Source organism: Oryzias melastigma, linkage group LG5, assembly GCF_002922805.2.
Source record: "Oryzias melastigma strain HK-1 linkage group LG5, ASM292280v2, whole genome shotgun sequence".
Classification (NCBI taxonomy): Eukaryota; Metazoa; Chordata; class Actinopteri; order Beloniformes; family Adrianichthyidae; genus Oryzias; species Oryzias melastigma.
Window position 1 is genome coordinate 32,679,893 of NC_050516.1, and position 22,328 is coordinate 32,702,220.

Sequence of the window (22,328 nt, forward strand, 5' to 3'; positions counted from 1 at the left end):
TGGCTCAAAGGCGCAGAAAGATTGAATGTTTAAGCAGAAACAATATGGTCCTTGCAGTCAGTAGACTGCTGCTGCGGGCCATAATGATCTGGAGGGCCGGATCCGGCCCCCAGGCCCTGACTGACACATGGAGGACAGTAAAGGTGCAATTGTCTTTTGGGGAAGAGTTAGTGAGGTTTAAGTTTTCTTTTAGTTGTTCTTGTATTTAGCAGATGGTTCTGAAATCCTTGTATTAATTTTTCCAAAATGCACTCAGGTCTTTGCAACACCAGCAGCAAGAGAAAACACTCAAAAACAAAAAGGATGCTGTTGGTTGCATAGCAACCTAAACACCAGTTGTTGTCTGTTGAGATAAATGATGCTAAAACATCTTTTCTCAACCCTTTGGAGGGTAACCGAACGGGGGAGTCGGAAGCTGACTTCATTCTCAACCAAGATTTGAAAAATGCCCCCCCCCCAAAAAAAGTGGGCGGGGCTAGAGCAGGCAACCTAAGTGGTGGAGGTGTGGCTTGGATCTATGATTGACAGTTAGTTTAGCTTAATGTGACGTAGGTTAGATCTTACATACAGAGAGTGGACAAAGTGATGCAATGAAGCAAAGAGTGAGCTGTGAAGAAACGAGAAAAATAGTCCAAACGTTTCTGCCTTATGGGAAGAAAATAGCTTTGTTGTGTCTTTAAGGAGTGGAATTCCAAAGAAGTTCCTAATTTAACAATCTAGAGGAAAACGTTTCACAAGATTCTGACATAAAGATGTAATGAGGTTGCTCAGTTTTGCAGCAGAACAACTACAGACATGAATGTGTGTAATATCCAGAGCAGTCGAGGCTTATGTCACGGAATAAAAAACCACCTTGACAGACTGGTGCAGCTGATGGGAGGCTTGCAGATAAGCTACACAGGAAATGGAAAAGTTGCCTGAAAGAGGCTCTGAAGGTATTAATTAAACAATGACTATTTTAATCGTAGCTAATTATATTTGCATGCGAGGGCTGAGAGCAGCGAGGGGGCCGGGGGTGATGCTATCTGTGTTTGTGCTCATTACAGTGGTTGAGCTGTCTGGGTCTAAAAGAAGCCGCTGTCTTTTAAAAGCTTTATTATATTTTACATTTCTCTATTAACGTGGCGATTTTACACAAAAGAACCAATTCTTTAAGTTCTTATAGTCCAGAGAAAAGTGCCGAAAAAGAGAACAATCCCCGAGTGAAGGAGAGCGTGTTAGCAGTCCAACCACCTCCCCACTGGTTAAACAGCTCATTAATGCTGCATCCATTTATCAAAACGCTAATTAGTCTTCCAGCTCTGCTCCATCAAATTCCATGTTTTTATTCCTCTGCTGTGCCAACAAAGAAGCGTCCTCCTGCTTCTATCTGTGACAGTTTCCCATTTATAAACATGGAGGGGGCAGACAGTGACCCCCCAGCTCCTGGCTGACCTGGAGGTCACCACAAAGAGAGGCCGGGTCATTGAAGGGAAAACCAGGACGGCTGTGTCTTATCTAAAGGAGAGATTTGAGGAAAATTATACAAGCAAAAATTAAATGGTCAAAATAACACAATAATTGTTAAAAGATGAAAAACTGCTCAACGAATGGTCCACGGACTTTTGTTTACAGCAGTCAGAATTTTTTTGGACACAAACACTCAACATTTCAGTAATTCTGCAATGGAAACGTTCAGCTCCTTCAGGACATAACTGCTTATGCTTTCTGTGCTTGGCTAAATTTGACATTTTTTAAGTTTTTAAAGCCAATTTAGAGTTTAGCTAATATTTTAGCTTTATGCTAGCTCTTTTGTCAAAATTGGACTTTTTAAAAACTTTTCATTCTAATTTAGAAAAAATTTTAGCTTTATGCTAGCTTTTTTGTCAAAACAAGACTTTTTAAAAAAACTGTTTTTTAGGTTATTTTAGAATTTAGCTAATATTTTAGCTTTATGCTAGCAATTTTGTCAAAATTAGACCTTTTAAAAACATGTTTTAGGTTATTTTAAACTTTAGCTAATATTTTAGTATTAAGTTAGCCATTTTGTCAAAATTATACTTAACGTTTTTATGCTAATTTAGAATTTAGCTAATGTTTTAGTATTATCCTCACTGTTTTGTCTAAATTAGACGTTTTTAAAGTTCCTCATTCTAATTTAGAGTTTGGCAAATATTTTAACTGGCTGTTTTGTCAAAATTAGACTTTAGGTTCTTTTGGCAAATTGAGAGTTTAAAACATTTTTTAGCAACATGCTAGCGGTTTTTGGCTAAATTATACATTTTTCCAGTTCTTTAGGCCAATTTGGAGTTTAGCTAATATTTTAGCATTATGCTAGCTGTTTTGGCTAAATTAGACTTTTTTAAAAAAGTTTAAGCATTTTTAGACTAGTTTAGAGTTTGGTTAATATTTTAGCATTGTGCTAGCTATTTTGTCAAAATTAGACTTTTTGAAGTTCTTTTGGCAAAATTGGAGGTTAGCTAATATTTTATAAGCAGACTCGCTGTTTGGTCAAAATTAGACTTTATTTTGGCAAATTGGGAGTTTAACATTTTAGCATTTTATACATTTTTCCAGTTTTTTAGGCCACTTTGGAGATATTTAAGCTGTATGCTAGCTGTTTTGTCAAAATTAGACTTTCTTCAATGTTTTTAGGCTAATTTAGGGTGTAGCTAATATTTTAGCATTATGCTAGCTGTTTTTTGAAAAACAGACTTTTTTTTAACAGTTTTTTGGCTTATTTTGACCTAATATTTTGGCAAGCCTTCATGTTCAGTGTTTTCAGCTATCAGTTTAAGCATTTTTAGCCATCAGTTTCATCCTTTTCAGCCATCAACGGAGGCATCTTCAGCAGCTACATTCAGCTTACAGCACTAGCATTATACTAGCACTAGCATCATGCTATAAATCTAGTTTGTCTTACTATTAACATGTCTGAAAAAAATGAAATAAAGATTACTTGCTACTATGAAGCTGAGGAGAGTATGGTGCTCTGAGGTTCCGTCCTCTATTCTCATTTACTTCTCTTCTGTATTTTTTTATTATTTAGCCATTTATGGGTCTGTTTGGTGCAGTGTGATTCACGTGTTGTTCCTCTTTCCCACTCCCCTTCAGGGAGCCGGAGAGATTTTAGATTCGATGTGCGCTTGTTCTTGGCTGTGGACCTCGCCTCTGGCGAGTTGTGAAACCCCCCCACCCTCCAATATTGTTTTTCCTGAATCAGGTTCACAGGTATTAACCCTTTAACACTGGAGCTCCAGTGTTTATGTTCTTAGATTTACTGTCATTTTTGATTGTTAGCACAATAATTCCAGTAGATTCTAAAAGCAGAAAAGCGGCGTGAGCCGCTTTTCTGCTTTTAGAATCTACTGGAATTATTGTGTTAACAGTTGAAAAGTTACAGGATGTTAAATATTTTGTGTTAAAGCGTCACCTCGGGTGTTTAAAGGATAAACTGAAGTAGTTTTTAAACACTGTAGATGTTAAACAAGTACATCTACATTAAATGCAAGCAAAAAATATATATATAAAAAAAAAATTAAAAGACATTAAAAGATTTTTTTCCCGCCTTCTTTTTTTTTAAAAGAGGAGCTCTGAGAGATAAGAGTAAAAGGACTGTCACTCACTAGAACAATCCCTGCAGTGTCTCCTCCTGCTCCTCCTCTTCAATCTCCAGTTTCAGGAGATTTGTGCTGCGATAGAGCCGAACTCACAGCGCGTTCGCCGACGTCGTCTGCTGCACGCGGAGCGTCCTGATGAACGCCGCTTGAAGGCCACAAAAATATAAAGAAAATACTATCTACACTTTGGGGGAAAACAGTTTTTTAAGAGTTGAAATTGAGTTGAATTTTTGTTGGATCATTAGTTCTGAGGAACAAAACGTCTCCAGTTAAAAAGCGCTTTTCCTTTTTAGCACATTAGATGAGCAGAGCTGATTTACAGCAATGAGAAATAGTTTCTACTCACATCAGGCTGTTTACTCGTGTTTATCTTCTGGTTCGCTCAGGTGATGCTAATCAATTGTCTGATTGGCATCACCTGAAGGCTGTGTAGGTCTGCATGTTGGACTGATGATTTGGACCTGTGATTTTTTAATTTAAAAAGAATATTGTCATAGAGGGACTTTAAAAATGTAAATTAAATAAAAAAATACCTTTAGAGATCAAAAATGAAAGATTTCTTAAACAGCTCTCAGGATTCTTAAAGCAGGAAATATAACCTTAGAAGCCGTACAGACAACAGTCTTTAGTTTGATTTTTATTCATTACGTCCTGCTATAGTAAATCCTGACACGAGTTCAAAGAGTTTGTAAGTTTTCAGTGAACAGTCAGAGACACATCCAACAAAAGTTTTATTTTTTTCTGTCAGTATTTAAACAAATCAAGCAAACATTTTCAGACACCACTGATCCTCTGATTTTAACTTGAAATGTAAAAACTAAATGATCCACGATCAAAAGAATCAGAGCTTCCAGCTGCACCCGTGCATAAAGTTTAGTCTTTTTGCTGATATGCTCGTGCTAATCACAGAAATTAGAAACTAAAAAAATGTTTCTGTAATCAGAAGAATGGCCTCGACTCTCAAATCAGCAAAGATCTGAATCAAAACATCAAGAAATGCTTCCAGCTCTTTCGCAGCACACTGAGCTTTCACAGTTCCGAGTGTGAGCAGCACGTCGGGATCCTGGACTTCTAATCTTCAAAGCCACCTCCGCTCGACCAGAGCTCCTGCAGGAGGCCTCTCTGTGAGACAGGGGTCAACAGGGTCAGGACTGGATCATCTTTTTATGAGGATCAAAGACGTATCGCTTAAACTGCAGGTGAATGCTGACGGGCTGCGACTCCGGCCTGGCCTCCTCGTCCACTTTGGTGCCGCTCTTGCTTTTCTTCTTGGAGGAGAAAAGCTGCTGGGTGTCCGGACTGAGGCCCTCTGAGAAAGACATCCACAGGAACAGGATTTAAAACACCTCTACATATTATACAGATATATCCCCTGAAGTCACGCGTGTCAAAGTCAAGGCCCCGGGGGCCGGATCCGGCCCTCCAGATCATTTTATTTTATTGTTATTAATGACCCGATGTTATCTTGTGCTCATTTCTAGCTTGTATAATTTTGAAAAAATATATTTTTATGGAGATTAAAATACTGAAAGTTATTTAAGGTTTAAGTTGATTTATTCTGGAATAATATTCCTGTTTTTTTATTATTCATAATTATGTTAAGTTACAGTTTTTAACATTTTAAAAATTAGCAATCTTCTAGCTTTTTGGACTGTTTTGGCATTCTCTGAGATTTTTTAGGCTATTTTGGAGTTTAGCTAATATTTCTGCTGCATGCAAGATATTTTTGTTAATTTGGGCTTTTCTTTTAAATTTTTTAGACTGTTTTGAAGTTAAGCTAATAATTACATGCTAGATGGTTTGGCTGTTTTTGTTTTTTTGTTTGTTTTTTTAGGCTTTTTTTTTTAGTTTAGCTAATATTTCAGCTACACGCTAGCTATTTTGGATCCTTTAGGCTCTTATTTTTAAGCTATTTCAGGTTGTTTTGGAGTTAGGCTAATATCTTAGCTTCATGCTAGCTGTTTTGCTAATTTGGGCTTTTTTTAAAATAAAAAAAAATTAGGCTGTTTTGGAAATAGGTAATATTTACATGCTAGCTGTTTTTGCCAATTTAGGCATTTTTCAGATTTTCAGACTTTTTTTTGGTCTATTTTGAAGTTTAGCAAATTTTTCAGCTACATGGTAGCTGTTTTGGCTAATTTGTTTTTTTTGTTTGTTTGTTTTTAGGCTGTTTGGGGGTTTTGCTCATATTTCAACTGTATGCTAGATATTTTTGTTAATTTAGGCTTTTCTTTTAAATTTTTTAGGCTGTTTTGGAGTTTAGCTAATAATTACATGCTAGATGTTTTGGTTGTTTTAGGGTTTTTTTGTTTTGTTTTTTAGGCTTTTTTTGGAGTTTAGCAAATATTTCAGCTACACGCTAGCTATTTTGGATCATTTAGGCTTTTCTTTTCAAGCTATCTCAGGCTGTTTTGGAGTTAGGCTAATATCTTAGCTTCATGCTAGCTGTTTTGCTAATTTGGGCTTTTTTTTAAAGAAAAATTAGGCTGTTTTGGAGTTAGGTAATATTTACATGCTAGTCGTTTTTGCCAATTTAGGCTTTTATTTTCAGATTTTCAGACTTTTTTTGGTCTATTTTGAAGTTTAGCAATTTTTTCAGCTACATGGTAGCTGTTTTGGCTAATCTACTTTTTTTGTTTTGTTTTCAGCTTAATTTAGCATTTAGCAGTATTTTGGCTGGCTTTCAGCTTCAGCATTTTCAGCTATTAACTTGAGCATTTTTAGCTATGAATTTCAGCATTTTCAGCTATCAGCACTAGCATCTTCAGGGGCCAAATTCAGCTTACAGCATTCACACTAGCATTATCACAGGTAATGCTATATACCTAGTTAATAATTATAAGTTATAGTTTTAAAGTTTAAAAAAATGTGTTTTAGAGCGTTCGATAAATGTTCATGTTGTTCAGCATAAACACCTCAGGTGTGTTTTGGAGTTCGGCCCTCTGTGCGATTGAGTTTGACACCCCTGCCTTAAGTGATGAATATAAATAATATCATTTACTGTCCTTTGCCGTATCTAGGCCATCTTTTATCAGTTCTGAGTGTATCTGATTTGGATCTTTTCCTCTCAGTTACAGTATTTTTGTGTAACAGGTACGTTATCAGCGCTGGAGCTTGTTGTCTGTGTGCTGACCTTCAGATCAACTGATGTCTTTATCCTCCTCATGTAACTCTGAAGCTTATCCCGGGATCCCTGCCGTATGCTCTCTGCTTTAGTCCTCACACATAACGTGCGCGCTCCTCCTCCTGCTCAGACTCACAACCTTTTCTGTCATTCGCAGCTGAACTTCTTCCTCTTCGCTTCCGCCTTCCTCTGTCCGCATGAGCTCAGAAACCGGCTGCTTTACATTTCATTTTGCACACGCAAAGAGAAAAAAGAATGTTTTAGGTTCACTGCTTTCCATGCTGGATGTCTAACCCGGTGCGCGGCGGCGCCAGCATTCTTCTGGTTATCGCTGTGCCAGGCTGAGGGTTGTTATGGTTGCAGTGTAGCCAGAAATCTTTCCTCCTAATCTTTTGGATCAGTTTGAATTTTTCTTTTATTTTTCACTTCAAAACATGCGCACAACATTCGAGAGGCAAACAAACATTCCCAAAGACAGAATTCCCCTGACATGTGTTCCCTGTTTACCTGCACAGATTATGAACCAGAAACGATTAAAGTTTAAACACGTGCTCATTAACAGGTGAAAAGGAGCAGCTACATAAACTCCTGATCAACACGTGTTTATGTAAACAGCCTTTGGCATCGAATCAAACATTTAATGCTTTCATTGAACCAGTACCAGAAGTCATGGTAACTCGATCTCTACGAGGATTCTCCTGTTGACTCCACTCTCCCGCACAGAGATTAAAAAGGTCATTCAGTCGGGGTCTGAACACTTTAAGACAAATATATGCAACAAAAATATGTCGCTTCCCTTTTTCATACCATCAATCAGTTCATGATTAAGGATTTTATCTTAAATGTTTCTAAATCATTGACTGTATAATGGAACTGGAGTGAGTGAACGTGACATCATCCGTAGGAAATGGTTTACTTCCAACTCCAACCAAAGGAAGTTTATTTAGTCACCATTTTTGGGGGGATCGGACACTGCCGTGTTGGAGACAGCGTCAGTAACAGATTGGTCCGAATCGGCCTGAGTCACTGTTTCTATGGCAACCACTCTCACCTATCAGGAGTAAGGATGTCACGATTCTTTGAGAATTGATTAGAAAAATGATTCAAACTCGTCAACATCTTCATCGTTGCAGAAAATTTTAAAAAATCGTTTTGTCACGGCCTGTGCCTAAATGTAGAAATGCAGAGAAGATGACGTTTCTTCATGCAGGCTTGCTGTGGATTTAATTGATTATGTTGAGAAAAAAATTAAAATAAGTCAAAATTGGGACTTTAAAACTGAATCAAATCGTGGCTTGATTGACTCGTTACTGCCCTAGTCAGGGGTAAGTTTGTTGGAAGGCCACGCCCCTAACACTTGAAAGTGGGCGACATGAAACCTGTCAACTATTGAGACCATCTAACTTTAATTGAGGCCTCTGATTGGCCAGTTTATGAACCGAATAGCTTGTAAAAAAGAAAAAATATGAAAAAAATTTGTATTAGCAAGAACGTTAAAAAAAAGGTAGAGCAGGAATATTGACTGTATAAAGAGAACTGGACTGAGTGACCCCTCCCCCTCATATTCCAATTAGGAAGTCCTCATTGGCTCCAAGAAAATTCCTTCACTACTTGGTCACTTCAAGGGCGTTCACCATTTTGTAGAGCTTTCAGTCTACAAATTTAAAATCCAGTGCTCAAGAAATTTCCCAGAAGTCTCTAAGAAACTCGTGTGCATCAATGTAGACCACAATGCACTGCTTTTGAACATTCTTTATGTGGAAAAAAACAGTGTGTAAATTAGTCCTGCAGGATAAATCAAGAACGCATCAACATCGCGGTATCAGCTTGAACGATACACATGACGGAGTAAACGAGGTAAGTTGTTACTTTAAAGTATCACAGTGGATTTATAAATGCTCTTTGTGAAATGTTAATACTTGTTAAGCTTTTACTTTGGGAAATCAGTGATGTTATAAAAAGAAATTCAGAGCACTAGAGAGACTTGTACTAGATAGCTTTTTAGTAGTTATTAGGAAGGGATTTAAACATAGTCTTAGACCTCGATTTAGAGATAAACAGCCAATTTATCAGTCATTCTATTTCTCAGAATAACCGTTTTATGATTTTTTTAACATGTTGTTGATAAACCTGTTTTTTTAATCATTTTTTTTTCTTTATTGCAGGTTATTCAAGTTACAAACTAACCAATCAGATCCCTCAATAAAAGTATGTAGTCTCACAGAAACGTTTTATTGTCAAACGTCGAGTAGGTCGCCATCAAGTGGTAGGGGTGTGGCCTTCCAACAAACTCACTCCTAATTGGCAAGAGTGGTTGCCATAGAAACAATGACTCGGACCAATCTCTGCTTACTGGTGTTGTCTGATTTAGACTTGACTTCATTTGGTTGGAGCCGGCAGTAAAGGATCTTCTATGGGTGACATCACACTCAATCTGTCCAGTTCTCATGTAGTGTTCCCTCACTACATCACACCTCAACCACTGAGGTATCGCAGACCTCTCTGTCTCGCCCTACAGTGTTCTGCGTCCTGATTGGCTGCTGATCTTGTCAGTCTCCACCGTGTTCTCCTGTACAGAATAAACTCAGTTTTCTACATTTACATTAATCACTATCAGGTCTTTCATTTCATTCTAAGATTCTGGACTTACTTTTCTATAAAGGTATGAACTTTGAGAGTTTAAACAAGAGAGAAAAGTGTGAAAATGTTCATGTCTGACTGAGAAAAGTCTAGAAAGTGTGTAGTTCTACTGGATTAAAAACAGTCTTCAGCTATCACTAGTTATTTAGGGAACACTGTGCAGTTAATGGTTCAAATGTTTGTATGTTCAAAAAAGTCACAAAAAACTAGAAAACAAAACAAGATTTATCCTTGATCTAAGCAACAAAAACTGCTTTTAGTCTTTGTGACAGTTCACTTCAGTCTGGAGATGTTTTTACTATTATTTTTGATATGGAATGCCAAAAAATTCAAGAGAGTAAAGCATTTGGCAGGAACTGTAGTTTATCCTCTAACTCAAACCTCTGAGCCGGTGTGCCTGCTTGAATATGAGCCTGAACGACTGAGCAGAGAGGATGTAGGTGAGGTTCTCTTTCTCCAGTGTTTGTGTTTTCACTTCCCTCCCGGTGTAGTGGTGGGTTTGAGCAACAGAAGGTAAAATAAACAACCATCAGACTTCCCCGGAACACAGGCCATCCCCAGAGGAATCCTGGGAATGCAGCTTGGGATGTCAGCCCTGCCGCTCTTCCCGCTTCCCACTGCGTGTCCGCGGAGCCGCAGAGCTCGGGGGTAGAGCTGCCACAAACGATTATCATTAGCTGTGAACTAACTAAAAACTACATATATAGCATTACCTGTGATAGAGTGAATGCTGTAAGCTGAATTTGGACGCTGAAGATGCTGAAATTGATAGCTAAAAACGATGAAGCTGATAGCCAGCTAAAATATTAGCTAAATGCCAAATTAATCTAAAAAACTGAAAAAATGCTAAATTAGCAAAAACAGCTAGCATGTAGCTGAAATATGAGCTAAGCTCCAAAATAGCCTAAAAAACAAAAAAGCCTAAATTAGCTAAAATAGCTAGCATGCAGCTGAAATATTAGCTAAAAGCCAAATTAGCCTAAAAAAACTGCCAAAAAGCCAAATTTACCAAAATAGTTAGCATGTAGCTGAAATATTAGCTAAACTCCAAAATAGCTTAAAAAACAAAAAAGCCCAAATTAGCCAAAATAGCTAGCATGTAGCTGAAATATTGGCTAAACTCGAAATTAGCCTTAAAAACAAAAAAAAATTCAAAATTAGCCAAAATAGCTAACATACAGCTAAAATATTAAAATTAGCCATAAAAACTGAAAAAAGCCAAAATCAGTCAGAACAGCTAGCATGTAGCTGAAATATCAGCTACACACCAAATTAGCCTAAAAAACTGAAAAAATCTTAAATTAGCCAATACAGCTAGCATGTAGCTAAAGTATTTAAATTAACCTAAAAACTGAAAAAATACAAAAATTAGCCAAAATAGCTAGCATGTAGCTGAAATATTAGCCAAACTAAACTAAAAAATAGCCTAAAAAACTTTAATAAATGCTAAAATACTCCATAAAGTTAACAAAATGTCATTATAACTTTCAACTTTACTACTCTCTGACTCCAGATAATATAAAGAAACGACTAATCGACTATTAAATTAGTCGTCGACTATTTTAATAGTCGATCAGTCATGGACTAGACGACTAATCGTGGCAGCCCTACTCGGGGGAGGCCGATCTACGGTTTCCTGAGGCCCAGCCGGGACCCTGAAAGCCCCGCTCAGCTCTAAGCACAGATGACAGAGGAATCCTCACCCTGGATGCGGATCTTAAACTTGCCGCTCTGCCCGAAGCCGCCCTCGATCACGCCGCTCTCGCCGGTGGACAGCGTGACCTTTAACCCCACGAAGAGCTGGAGGTTGGTCTCTTTCTTGAACAGGCTGCGCCCGATCACGGTGTAGTCGTCGGTCACCTGAGAGGAAGACTTTCATGAAGAGGACATACATGGTGTGCGAGCGTGTGATGCGATTACCATCGTGACATGTCGGCGTGTCGCTGTCGCGGGTCGCCCTCATCAGTCGCATCTCCCACCACATTCTTCGAGGTTTGCCGTCTCACTGTCTCGCTTGCGTTTATTTCTATCGCCGTTCTGCATATTTTATGGTATATTTGTATTTCTTGCTTATCATCCATCACTAAGTCAATCTGATCCAGCGCTAATCTGATAACGGAGGGCACCGCTCTGTCTCAAACAAACCCGCCACCAGCTCTTACTCTCCCTTTTGCCTAACCCTCATTCATTCCTGAGCATCTGACCCGGCCTCCCCTCAAGCGTGACTGATCCTCTGATTAGGAGGGAAAAAGTCATACAGTAGCCGTCTTACAGACCTCTTTCAAATTGTGACTGGAGGAGGCCGTCGTGTCTCAATAATGACAGCAATGTTTTCCTTTTATGAAAAGACATTCTTCTGTCTTGAAGCATAACTGCCTCGTTCTCCAACGACAAATGCAACGTCACATGACCAGCATCTGACCCGCGCACGCTCTTCTGCTCCTGAGAGCAGCTGTCAACAGCCCGAGGTGCTAAAGCGGGAAACTAGTTCACACACTTGACCCCTGAACTGAGTCTGACCCTGGACGAGGGTCCGCGCAGACCCTCTGAACCCGGGCTGGGCTGATCGGATCGATTTAAGCTTAGATCAATAATCAGTTCATAAAAATATAAATCGATTTAGCAAATAAAGCTAAAGTCAGCTAGCTTGATGCTAACATTTAATGGAATTTCCCATAGGACGGCTAAAGCTAACGCTTGGTCGACCTAAACACACATTACTGACTAAATGAAGATCTTTATAAACTCAGACATGAATTTTCCAAACTCTTATATAAATTTTTTTTAATCGCTTGTGGTCTAAAACAGTTTTTTGCTCATTCTTCTTCTTGAAAAAAAGTGTACTTCTATAGCGTGATCGCCACCTAATCTGAACTAGAGCCGCCACGATTAGTCGACTAATGTTTGTAGTTTTTGAAATATTGAGCAAAATATGAGAAAGTCTTCAAACTTCAAATTTTAAGTGGATTAGCTAAAAGCATTTAAATACATTCATGGGCTGTTTTCATCTTTTATAGTAATTTTAAAAAATGGAGTTTAGCTTTTATTTTAGCAACATGCTAACGTCTTTGACTAGTTTAGTTTATTGAGGAGTTTTAGACTATTTTGGAGCTTAAGCAACGTGCTAGCTTCTTGGGCTAATTTGGTTTCTAATGAGGTTTTTTAATGCTAATTTGTAGTTTAGCTAATATTTTAGAAAGATGCTAACATTTGGGTAGTTTTGGGCTATTTTGGAGTTTAACTCATTTAAGTAACACACTAAATATTTTTGTAAAACCGTCGTGTATTAGGGATTTTTAAGCAATTTTACTACAATTTTTTCAGAAATTTAGCTCAACTTCAGCGCTCTTTCATAGTTTATTTCAGTCTTTTAGTAAGTTTAACATTTTACATTTTAGCTTTTGCACTTTCAGCAAATCCCTTCAGCAGTTAAAGTAAATTGCGTCACTATTTTCAGCAAAAAGCTTCACACTAGCATTATCATAGGCAATACAACTTTTATAGTTGTCTTTATTTTTGTTTAAACTAATGATGGTTAAGATGTGTTTTGGACATGAACCGATTAGTCAACTAATGGGAAAACTAATGGCTGATTAGTCGACAAATAAAATAATTGTCTGTGGCCGCTCCAGACCAGACAGTCTAGGTTGTCTGTACACAAATAAAAAAATCAGCCTTCATTTCATCCAAATTTCTAACTCAGAAATGACATGAAGATGGAAGGTCGAGGGCCAGAAATGATGCAGCTTCTTCAAGTTGGAAGAAGCTTCACCTTCAAGTTACAATATTAATTCCTTAAAGAAAAACAATTCTAACTCAGTTATGAAACTAAAAAAGCAGAAAAATCTAGATGTCTCCGTCAGTCGGCTGCAGGTGAAAGGAGCTCAGTCATGTGGATGTTCTCGTGCCGCTCAGGTGTGTCCAAACAGCGCCAGCGCTCGGCAGCTAGACAAGACTAACGAGTGGCGTCAGGCGGCCACCCATGCACGCCACGGTCACAGCCGATGCTAAGGCATGCGCGCCGCCCTCCAACGCCGCTCATCGGGGCTGCATATGCATGCTTGTTTGTGTGTACGTGTCTGTTTATGAAGATACAATAGGGGCTCTGTCTGGGAGCCGTGCACCGGTGCCACCAACAATGACAGGCATCCAAAGAGGAGAAGTGCGAGGTAATAGTGAGGGCGGACTCACCCTCTCCACCTGGCCCTCCTTCTGCTTGGTCTTGTAGATGCGCAGGCGAGGCAGGCTGGTCTCGGCGTAGTTTTTGTCCTCAAACCCCTGCAGCAGGCGGCCTTGGAAGGCCAGGCGGCACGTGTTGGCGTGGATGTCCGTGTCCAGCTTGGAGCCGATCACCAAACAGAGAGCGGGGCAGGTGACGGGCCGCTCGAACTCCAGCAGAGCCCACTGCTCCGGGTCGGGGCCTCCGCCCGCTCCGTCTGCCTGAGCGCTGACGTACTCGTCCTGGTAAACATACTCCCTGTCAAAGTCGAAGGGCGCTTCCAGCGAGCGAAGCTCCGGCGGAGCCGACTGAGCATCTGAGGGGGGCAGGCCGAAGAAGGACACCCGGGCCATCACCGTCTCGTGACCCACGGTGATGTGGAGCTTGGCCCGGGTGGCCAGGGAGCCCTTGAAGTAGCCGATCTTCCTGACAGAGATGACGGCGCCGAAGAGCGTGCGCAGGGAGCCCGGGGTGCACACCACGCCGCGCTCCAGCAGCTTGGGGTCGAACTGTGTCACGCACACGCCCACACGGTCCCCCTGCATGGCGCCGGACACCGGCTTCCGGAACATCTGCACCGACTTGATTTTCTTGGTCACCTGATGTCAAAAACAGAAAAACATGAAGAGTGAAGATCAAAAGTAAAAAATTATAAACTACAACACTTTTCTCACATAAATCAAAGTCGAGGCCCGGGGGCCGGATCCGGCCCTCCGGGTAATCCCATCCGGCCCTCCAGATCCTTTTATTTTATTGTTATTAATGATCTTCTGACTAGTTTAATTTTGACAAAATATATTTTTATGGAGAGTAAAATATTATTTTAAGGTTTAAGTTGATTTATTCTGGAATAATATTCCTGCCTTTTTATTATTCATAATTAGGTTAAAAAGTTACAATTTTAAAGTTTTAAAATTTGGCATTCTGCAGCTTTATGGACTATTTTAGCATTTACTAACATTTTTTAGGCTATTTTGGCATTTAGCTAATATTTTAGCTAAATTTAGCTAATATACTAGCTTTTTGGTTAATTTAGGCTTATTTTCAATTTTTTAGGATATTTTGAAGCTTAGATATTTTTTTCAGCTACATGCTAGCTGTTTTGGCTAACTTAAGTTTTTTTTAGGCTAATTTGGTATTTAGCTAAGATTTTAGCCGGCTATCAGATTCAGTGTTTTTATCTATCAATTTCAGCATCTTCAGCTGCCAAATTCAGCCAAACTTTTTTAAGAAAATACTTTTAAAGTAACCATTTGCGTTTTAAAGCATCTTTCCTGCTAATTCTGTCTTCTTAAAAAAAGGTTTATTGCTATGTCTGAATGCGTAAACTCAAAATTTAATTGAATCGAATTGAGAGGATTGAAAAAAAATGAAAAGAAATCAGAATCGATCAATCCAGGCTCTTGTGAATCGAACTGAATTGTTTCTGGAAATTATCATCAATACCCAACCCTATTACTTTTTAAAATCTCGTTAATCTCATTTTTGCGTCGGATGGCATTTTAACCCGGGGTCATTTAGGAAAATATATATATTAAATCAATTATTAGAACTATTATAGGCCTATTTCTGAGTTTAAATAGTTTTTTTTTTGTTTTGTTTTTTTACAAAAGCGGACTGTTTAATACGCGGTGCGTCACGTTGTCATGGTAACGGCTGCAGCGCGAGGCGCACATGAACCACGCTTCGCTCTCGCTCCTTTTAGAGAGAGGTGATCGTTATTGTTACTGTCTGTCTGTCCCTTTGCTCCTCCTCCCACACAGGTGAAGGTGTTTGTCTATTACGGTCTACAGCCAGCCGTAACAAATTGGGGGCTCGTCCGGGATAGGAAGACTTTTAAAAATGTATCATTTTAAAGGGAAAATTAACCTCTTAGCGCTTGTTTTTATCCAGATGATGAAGCAAAAGTTTATTTTTTTTAAAAATAACAAAGTCTAAAGTTGAAATATTTCAATTCCTCTGCAGTTTTTCATTTCTTCCTTTCGTAGATTTTATTTTCTTCTGCTTCATTCCAGTCTTAAAAACAATCAAATTCACCCAAATAGGTCAATATACACTAATAAAATCACTATCAGGTCTTTCTACTGTCTTACTGTTGTGTTAAACTGTGGAATAAATTAAATCCACATTTGAATTATGGTATTAATAAGAAGTTCGTGTTCAATATTTTTTAGATCGCTCAGAAAACTGTTTTATGTGGTAAATTAGAACTCTCTGGATGTGATGTTTTTTTATATTTATTTTTTTGTTATTTGTTCAAGACTGAAAAAACTTACCCCTTGGTGGTGTCAAAGTAAAACTTGGAAGTCTTTTATAATAAAAACTATATAAAACCATTTTTTTAGTTTTACTTTGATCTTTTACTGCAACACAATGTCTCAAACTTAAATAGAATCCATCAAAATGAGGATTTTCACAGCAATTATTCGGTTAAAAAATTTAAATTAAAATCGATTAATTAATCACAGGTCATAATTAGTTAATCGCATGACAGCAATACTTAAAAGATTGTTCAATTATCCAACCAATCATAGACCGGCTCACATAAAAATAAGTGTTTTTGTGGCATTTTTCTGATGATGGAGGACGTAGAGAAAGAAAATCAAGATCAAAATTTATTATTTTTTTAATTCACATCACTGTGAATCAGACAAAAGTTTGAAAAAGTTTGTTTTTGGGACGTAGACACAAGCTTCCTGCTCCGCTTCATTATGATCAGACGAATAGATCCGTGAACGTCTTTGCTTTCCTCGTCTGAGCTGGAATCTGATCTAAACGTTCAACTGGATACCACCGCTAATGTTGGCTGTAAGCTAGCAGGACAGAGTGTAAACAGAGAGCTCTCAGCAGCAACAGGGAGTGATTCACCGGAGAGGAAATATATGCTCAAACATTTTGAACTTGTTCATAAAAGTGACTTAAAGTTTGAGTCCCATCTCCTGGGGAGTGGTGAGCTGCAGACACAGCCGCACTCGGGAACCATTTGGTGGTTTAACTCCCCAATCTGATCCCTTAATGCTGAGTGTCAGCAGGGAGGCACCGAGTCTGAGGGATTTGAACTCCCGACCTTCCAGTCTGAGGGTAGACACTCTCCCACAGGGCCGCTGACTTGAGATAAAAATCAGATTGTTGTTCTCAAAGAAAGTCATATTCTAAATGTAGACCTTAAGAAAAAACTCTAACAACATCAGGCTAAAACTGTAGCATCCATCAGACCATCACAGGGTGTTCATGTTTGGTGTCAGTCATCTGCTGCCACCTAGAGGCCGGCCCCAGAACAGCAGTGAACCTGTGGAGCTGCATCCCTACATCTGGTCTGAATTACAGAGCTTTCCTGCAGCCAGCTGACCCCCCCCCCCACATTTACATCCTCTGAACCCACCGACCATCTTTACCTCCCGAACTCTCTGCTATCGACTCATCTGCCTCTCAGCGTCTCACACTGAAGCCTTCAGAGATGTCAGGAAGGGACGTCTGTACCTTCAGGACGGGGATCTCCACCGTGTCGTTGACGGCCAGCGACCCCTGCAGGATGGTTCCGGTCATGACCGTCCCCTGACCGCGGATGGAGAAGCAGTGGTCCACCGCCATCAGCAGGTCCCCCGCGGGGTCTCTCTTCGGGAGGTACGTCTGCTTTTTCAGCAGCTGGGAGGGAAAACAGAAAGATATGAATGAACAGGAAATAAAACGAAAAATACGTTCAGGATCGGATCAATTATTACTGCGGATTTGGTCTAATTCTATAGAAAACTCATAAAAGCATTAAGTTTTTATTTATTTACTTTTTTATATCAAATTTTAGGAGTTATAATTGAGGATAAGTTGAGCTGAAAACCAGATATTAAACAAATTCAACATCAAATATCCAGAAGTCTTGCGATTTTAATTAATGTAAAACACTTGCTACATTTTAAATCACTTCACATGTTCAATAATTTTGCCGTATTTTAGTTAAAACTTGATAAATCCACCTCACTAGTTTTATTTTGATCTTTTACTGACCACAATGTCACAAACTTAAATAAAATTCCTCAGAACAAGGCTTTTAACAGCAATTATTAGGTTTAAAAAAATCCCTGTGATTTAATTAATCACACAAAACATTAATCACACGACAGCACTACTTAAGAGATATAATAACTATAGACCGGCTCAGGTACCAATGGGAGTTTTTAACACATTCTTGTGGTATTTTTCTGATGAATGTGGAGATCTGCGGCAATAATTACAGAAACGTCAATAAAACCACTTATTGTTCTTTATTAAAGGGCCATATGAGTTATACGTACAGCTGGTCATTACGATTTATTCATTCAAAATATTAGAATTAAAAGATTTGATTAATTATTTAACTGGAAAAAATTATAGAGCCGAAAAATAAATCCCATTTTCAACTTTTTAATATTTGTTTTATTTGTAGTTTTAATCCTAAAATGTTGTATTTGATGCAGAAAGCTGTATTTGAGTCATTTATCATGATGAGTATTTGACTCTTGATCACAGCATTCATTCCTCAAAATGAAACTTACTTCGATTGATCCTACAGGCTGAGAATTCTTACCGTAAGTCACTGTTTCTTCTAAAGTTCAGCCAGCGGTGCAGCTTATACTCACGAGCGACTTATTTGGGATTTTTTAAAACAGAAATAGGCTTAAGTATTTGTTATTTTTCCACTACAACCGGTTGCTCTTTAGCGGTTGTTTCCGTTAACAACCACTAGAGGGTGCTGTATTATCTACTGACAGTGCCAGAAGAAGAAGAAGCGTCGAGGAAAACAAACATGGAGGAGAATCTGATTCTTTTCCTATATTTGCCATGGCAGATATAAAAGTGCGACTTATATTTGGTTTTGTTCTTGATTAGACGTTTTTTTACTCCATAAATACGTTAAACTCAGTAATTTATCCACCATGTAACGCTTTTTTTCGTTATGTAACATAATTCCGTCACGACTTTTATAAATAAAGTTTCTTCTGGGCTCTGATGCGGGACAGTTCCAGTCCTGCACCTCGATTAACTCCTGAACTCCGTGGGGCTCCTCGGGTTCTGCGGCGTCGGGGCCGCCCGGCCTGGCCGCCACGGCGATGACGGGACATTCCTTAAACCTGCCCACAGGAAACACTTTGCTTTGAGAAAAAACTCCTCTGGAACGAGAAGAGGGAGGCCGAACGATGAAGGCTGACCTGGTGCTCTCCAGGGTTTTGAGCATTCTTTTCGTCATCTTCTCGACGGCGTTTTGTCTCTTGTTTGGCGGCAGAAGGTCGATCTTGTTCAGGACGACGACCATGCTGGGGCAGGTGAGTTCTCCAATCAGCAGACATTCTGCGGTCTGAGTCTGCATGCCCTTCACCACGTCCACCACCAGGATCATCAGGTCGATGATCTGGGCTCCTAGAAGAGACGTTGGCGAAGAACTCGTCACATTTACAACCATGAACGGTTTATCTTTGAAGTGATGCAGAAATCGAGTCTCTGCTGGAGTTTTACGATAAAAAAGATCCGCCTGTTCTAAACTTGGAGGTTTGTTTTGTGAAGCTGCAGATTCAGGCAGCGACTGTCAATAAAGTACATAAAAACACAGCAGAGACACAATAGAAGTTTAACTCATAAATAATCTCAAAACCATCTCAAGTTCTCATTATTGTTAAAACAAACTCCACAGAAACCCCAAATATCATTACTATTTCTCTTAGATTGAACCAGCGTTGTAGACGTGTCCTTATCGTCTCACTTTAAGATTAGTACTGTTAGAGTTCTAAGAGAATTAAAGTAAAAAAGAAAATAAAAAAAGAAGAAAAAATGGATCTCTAAAGCAAAAAAACATTGAATCAAAAAAATGAAAAAAAAAATTATATCTCGCTAAACAAAAAAATATAGTATTGAAAAATGATTACCTCAAAAAACAAAAATTATGTTGAAACATGAAAAAATAATCATTAAAAAAAGTCTCAAAAATGAAAAAAATAATATTAAAAAAAAAGAAAAATTCTCTTGAAAAATGAAAAAAAAAACATAAAAAAACAAAACAATTCTCAAAAAGCGAAAAAATGTTATCTCAATAAATAAAAAATATATTTTCAAAAAACATGTCAAAAACAAACAATATCTCGAGAAATAAAGAACATGTTAAAAAAATTATCTTGAAGAGCAAAAAAACTTTGTATCAAAAAACGAGAAAAAGATCATGCAAAACAAAAAACGTGTATCGGTGAACGAAAACAATTGTTTCAAAATATATATATCTCAAAAGAAAAATATATATATATGAAAATTGAAAAGAAATCTAAAAAATGACATATATTTTATTAAAAAAAAACAAAAAATGATCTTGAAAAGTGAAAAAACGTAAAAAACAATTCTCAAAAGGAGAAAAAAAACATCGAATTAAAAAACAAAACAAGATTAAAAATGCAAAACAACAAAACGTGTATCAAAAAACGAAAACAATTATCTAGAAAAATTAAAAAACATAAAAAAAACAAAAAAGTATCTCAAAAAGCAAAAAAACAGTTAAAAAAACTCAAAAGGCAGCAATATTATTTTGAAAGGTTGGGCAAAATTTCCAAGAAACAAAAACATCACATGAACACACAGCACAACACAAAGTCGACCACAGACCCACAACATGAACATCCTGGTCGCCCACAGACGTCGCTGCTTTTTGTCCAACAATAATAAATAATAAAATAAATACACAGTTCATACTAGACAATATTTAAGACTTCCTCAACGTTTTACTCTGTAATGTTTGTGGATAAAGTTAGTAGGAAGAACAAAACAAACCAGACGGACGGATCTGTGACAGGAACTTTAACTGCAGGTAATTTTATATTTTTCATGAACAGATGAGGTTACTGTCCAGCATGTTTGGAGCTCTTTGCTTTTGTAATTCTTAAAAAACTAGAATAAAAAAACAATGCTGACACATCGACCCTGAAGACTGAAACAACCATCAGAACGGAGGGAGAACTGAGGAGGAGAGAGAGGAGCACCGAGCCAAACAGAATGAAGAGCTGCAGCTCTCTCTCTCTCTTCTCCTGGCGCCGGCCGTCTCTCTTTCCTGTGCCCCCCCCCTCGCTTTTCCTTCTACTGTGGAGCATGTGACCAGTCGAGATCTCAGGACGAAGCTCAGCATTCGGACCTCCGTCAGAAACGTCTCATTTAAATGTAAATGAATGAAAATTATATATTTTGTTGTGTTTTAAGCTTTAGTTTGTCGATTTAAGCTGTTTTTGTGTGAAAAACTGTAAAAACCTTTTAATGGCAGTTAAACGTGGCGGCTACATTCATCTCAGATGGAGCAAATATTAATACATGTCTCTGGAGACAAACATATTAATGACATTTGTTACTTCAAGGACACTTTTCATTTCATCTGCATTAAGGTTGGACATAAATACGTTGGTTTTATCAATTCAATTAAAGTTGTCGTCCAAAAATCATTTTTGGGAAAACCTGGATTTTTTTTCCCAATTATCCTGTTTTTCAGGACTTCTGTGGTTCAGACACAAACTGTATGAGAACCAGGAATTTGATTCTACAGCTGAAACAGAGACTCTCTGTCCGATCGGAGTTATTGCTCAGCAACTCAAACACCTGCTGCACTTTTCTACAAGTATTTCTACAACTTGTGTTTAGCTGTGCTTTGAAATCAGTTCAACTTCAAAGGGAAATGTTAAAATAATAGAGTTTTTGTTAAATATATTACATCATTTTTAATTTTTGTTAAGAAGGAAAAGTGAGGGAGAAAAAAATCCCAATCCTCTAAAAGCAGAAAAACACTATCAAAAAACGAAAAAAATATACATACAGTATATCACGCAAAACAAAAAGAACTTGTTTCGAAAAATGAAAGCAATTATCTCAAAAATAAAACAATGATATCCAAAAACAGAAAAAAATATCTAAAAAATGTTAAAAACATATTGAAAAAAAATATCAAAAAGCAAAAGAACACTATCAAAAACGAAGACAAGAAATGATCATGCAAAATAGAAAAACATGTATCGAAAAATGAAAACAATTATCTCAAAAAGCGGAAAAACATTATCTCAGCAAAAAATGAACTAAAAAAATTGGGAAAAGAACATAAAAAAAACTTCTCAAAAAATAAAAAAGAAATATCTTGAAAAATGAAAAATATAATATAAAAATGTATATATAAGAATATGAAAAAATATATCAAAAAAACAAAACAGTTCTCAAAAAGCAAAAGAAAATTGTATAAAAAATCTAAAAAATATCTTAAAAAAAACAAAAAGATACATTGAAAGACAAAAACAATTATTTAAAAGTTTAAAATATTCCCTTGAAAACTAAAAGAAATCTCAAATAATAAAAAAACATCAAAAATAAAAAATAAATCTTAAAAAAATATATTAAAAAACTTTTTAAAAAATTCTCAACGATGAAAAAAAATTCTTGAAAAGCAAAAAAACATAAACCAAAAAAATAAAAAAATACTATCACGCAAAAAACTTGTATTAAAAAAGAAGAACAATGATCTAAAAAAAACAAAATAAATTAAAAAAAATGAAAAAACAAGCATCTAAAAAAGTGAAAAAAATATATCAAAAACCAGGAAAAAATAAATCTCAAAAACAAACAAAAACACAAATTCAGAAATCAATTAAAGAATATCTTTAAAAAAACACAGCAAGAAAAAAATCCATTTGAATTGGAAATCAAATTCATTTTTCACGCTCATCGCTCAGCCCTGCTCTGCATCTATTTCTTGTGTTTGTGT

The 22,328-nt window shown here is 37.5% G+C and overlaps 1 protein-coding gene across 5 annotated transcripts; it reads right to left on the bottom strand.

Annotated features, from left to right (window-relative positions):
- Window positions 1-4,313: 4,313 nt before the first annotated feature.
- eefsec (eukaryotic elongation factor, selenocysteine-tRNA-specific) lies at window positions 4,314-18,973 on the bottom strand (the record flags this gene model as incomplete). 5 transcript variants are annotated; one of them, XR_004947927.1, is given in 8 exon segments in its annotated part: window positions 4,703-4,721; window positions 4,811-4,908; window positions 6,733-6,940; window positions 11,067-11,223; window positions 13,555-14,181; window positions 17,063-17,227; window positions 18,591-18,687; window positions 18,766-18,973. XR_004947927.1 is itself a non-coding variant. In XM_024269912.1 (7 exon segments), coding segments are annotated over 7 exon segments (1,403 nt in total), but the record flags the coding sequence as incomplete, so codon positions are not given.
- Between the last annotated feature and the right edge of the window lie 3,355 nt (window positions 18,974-22,328).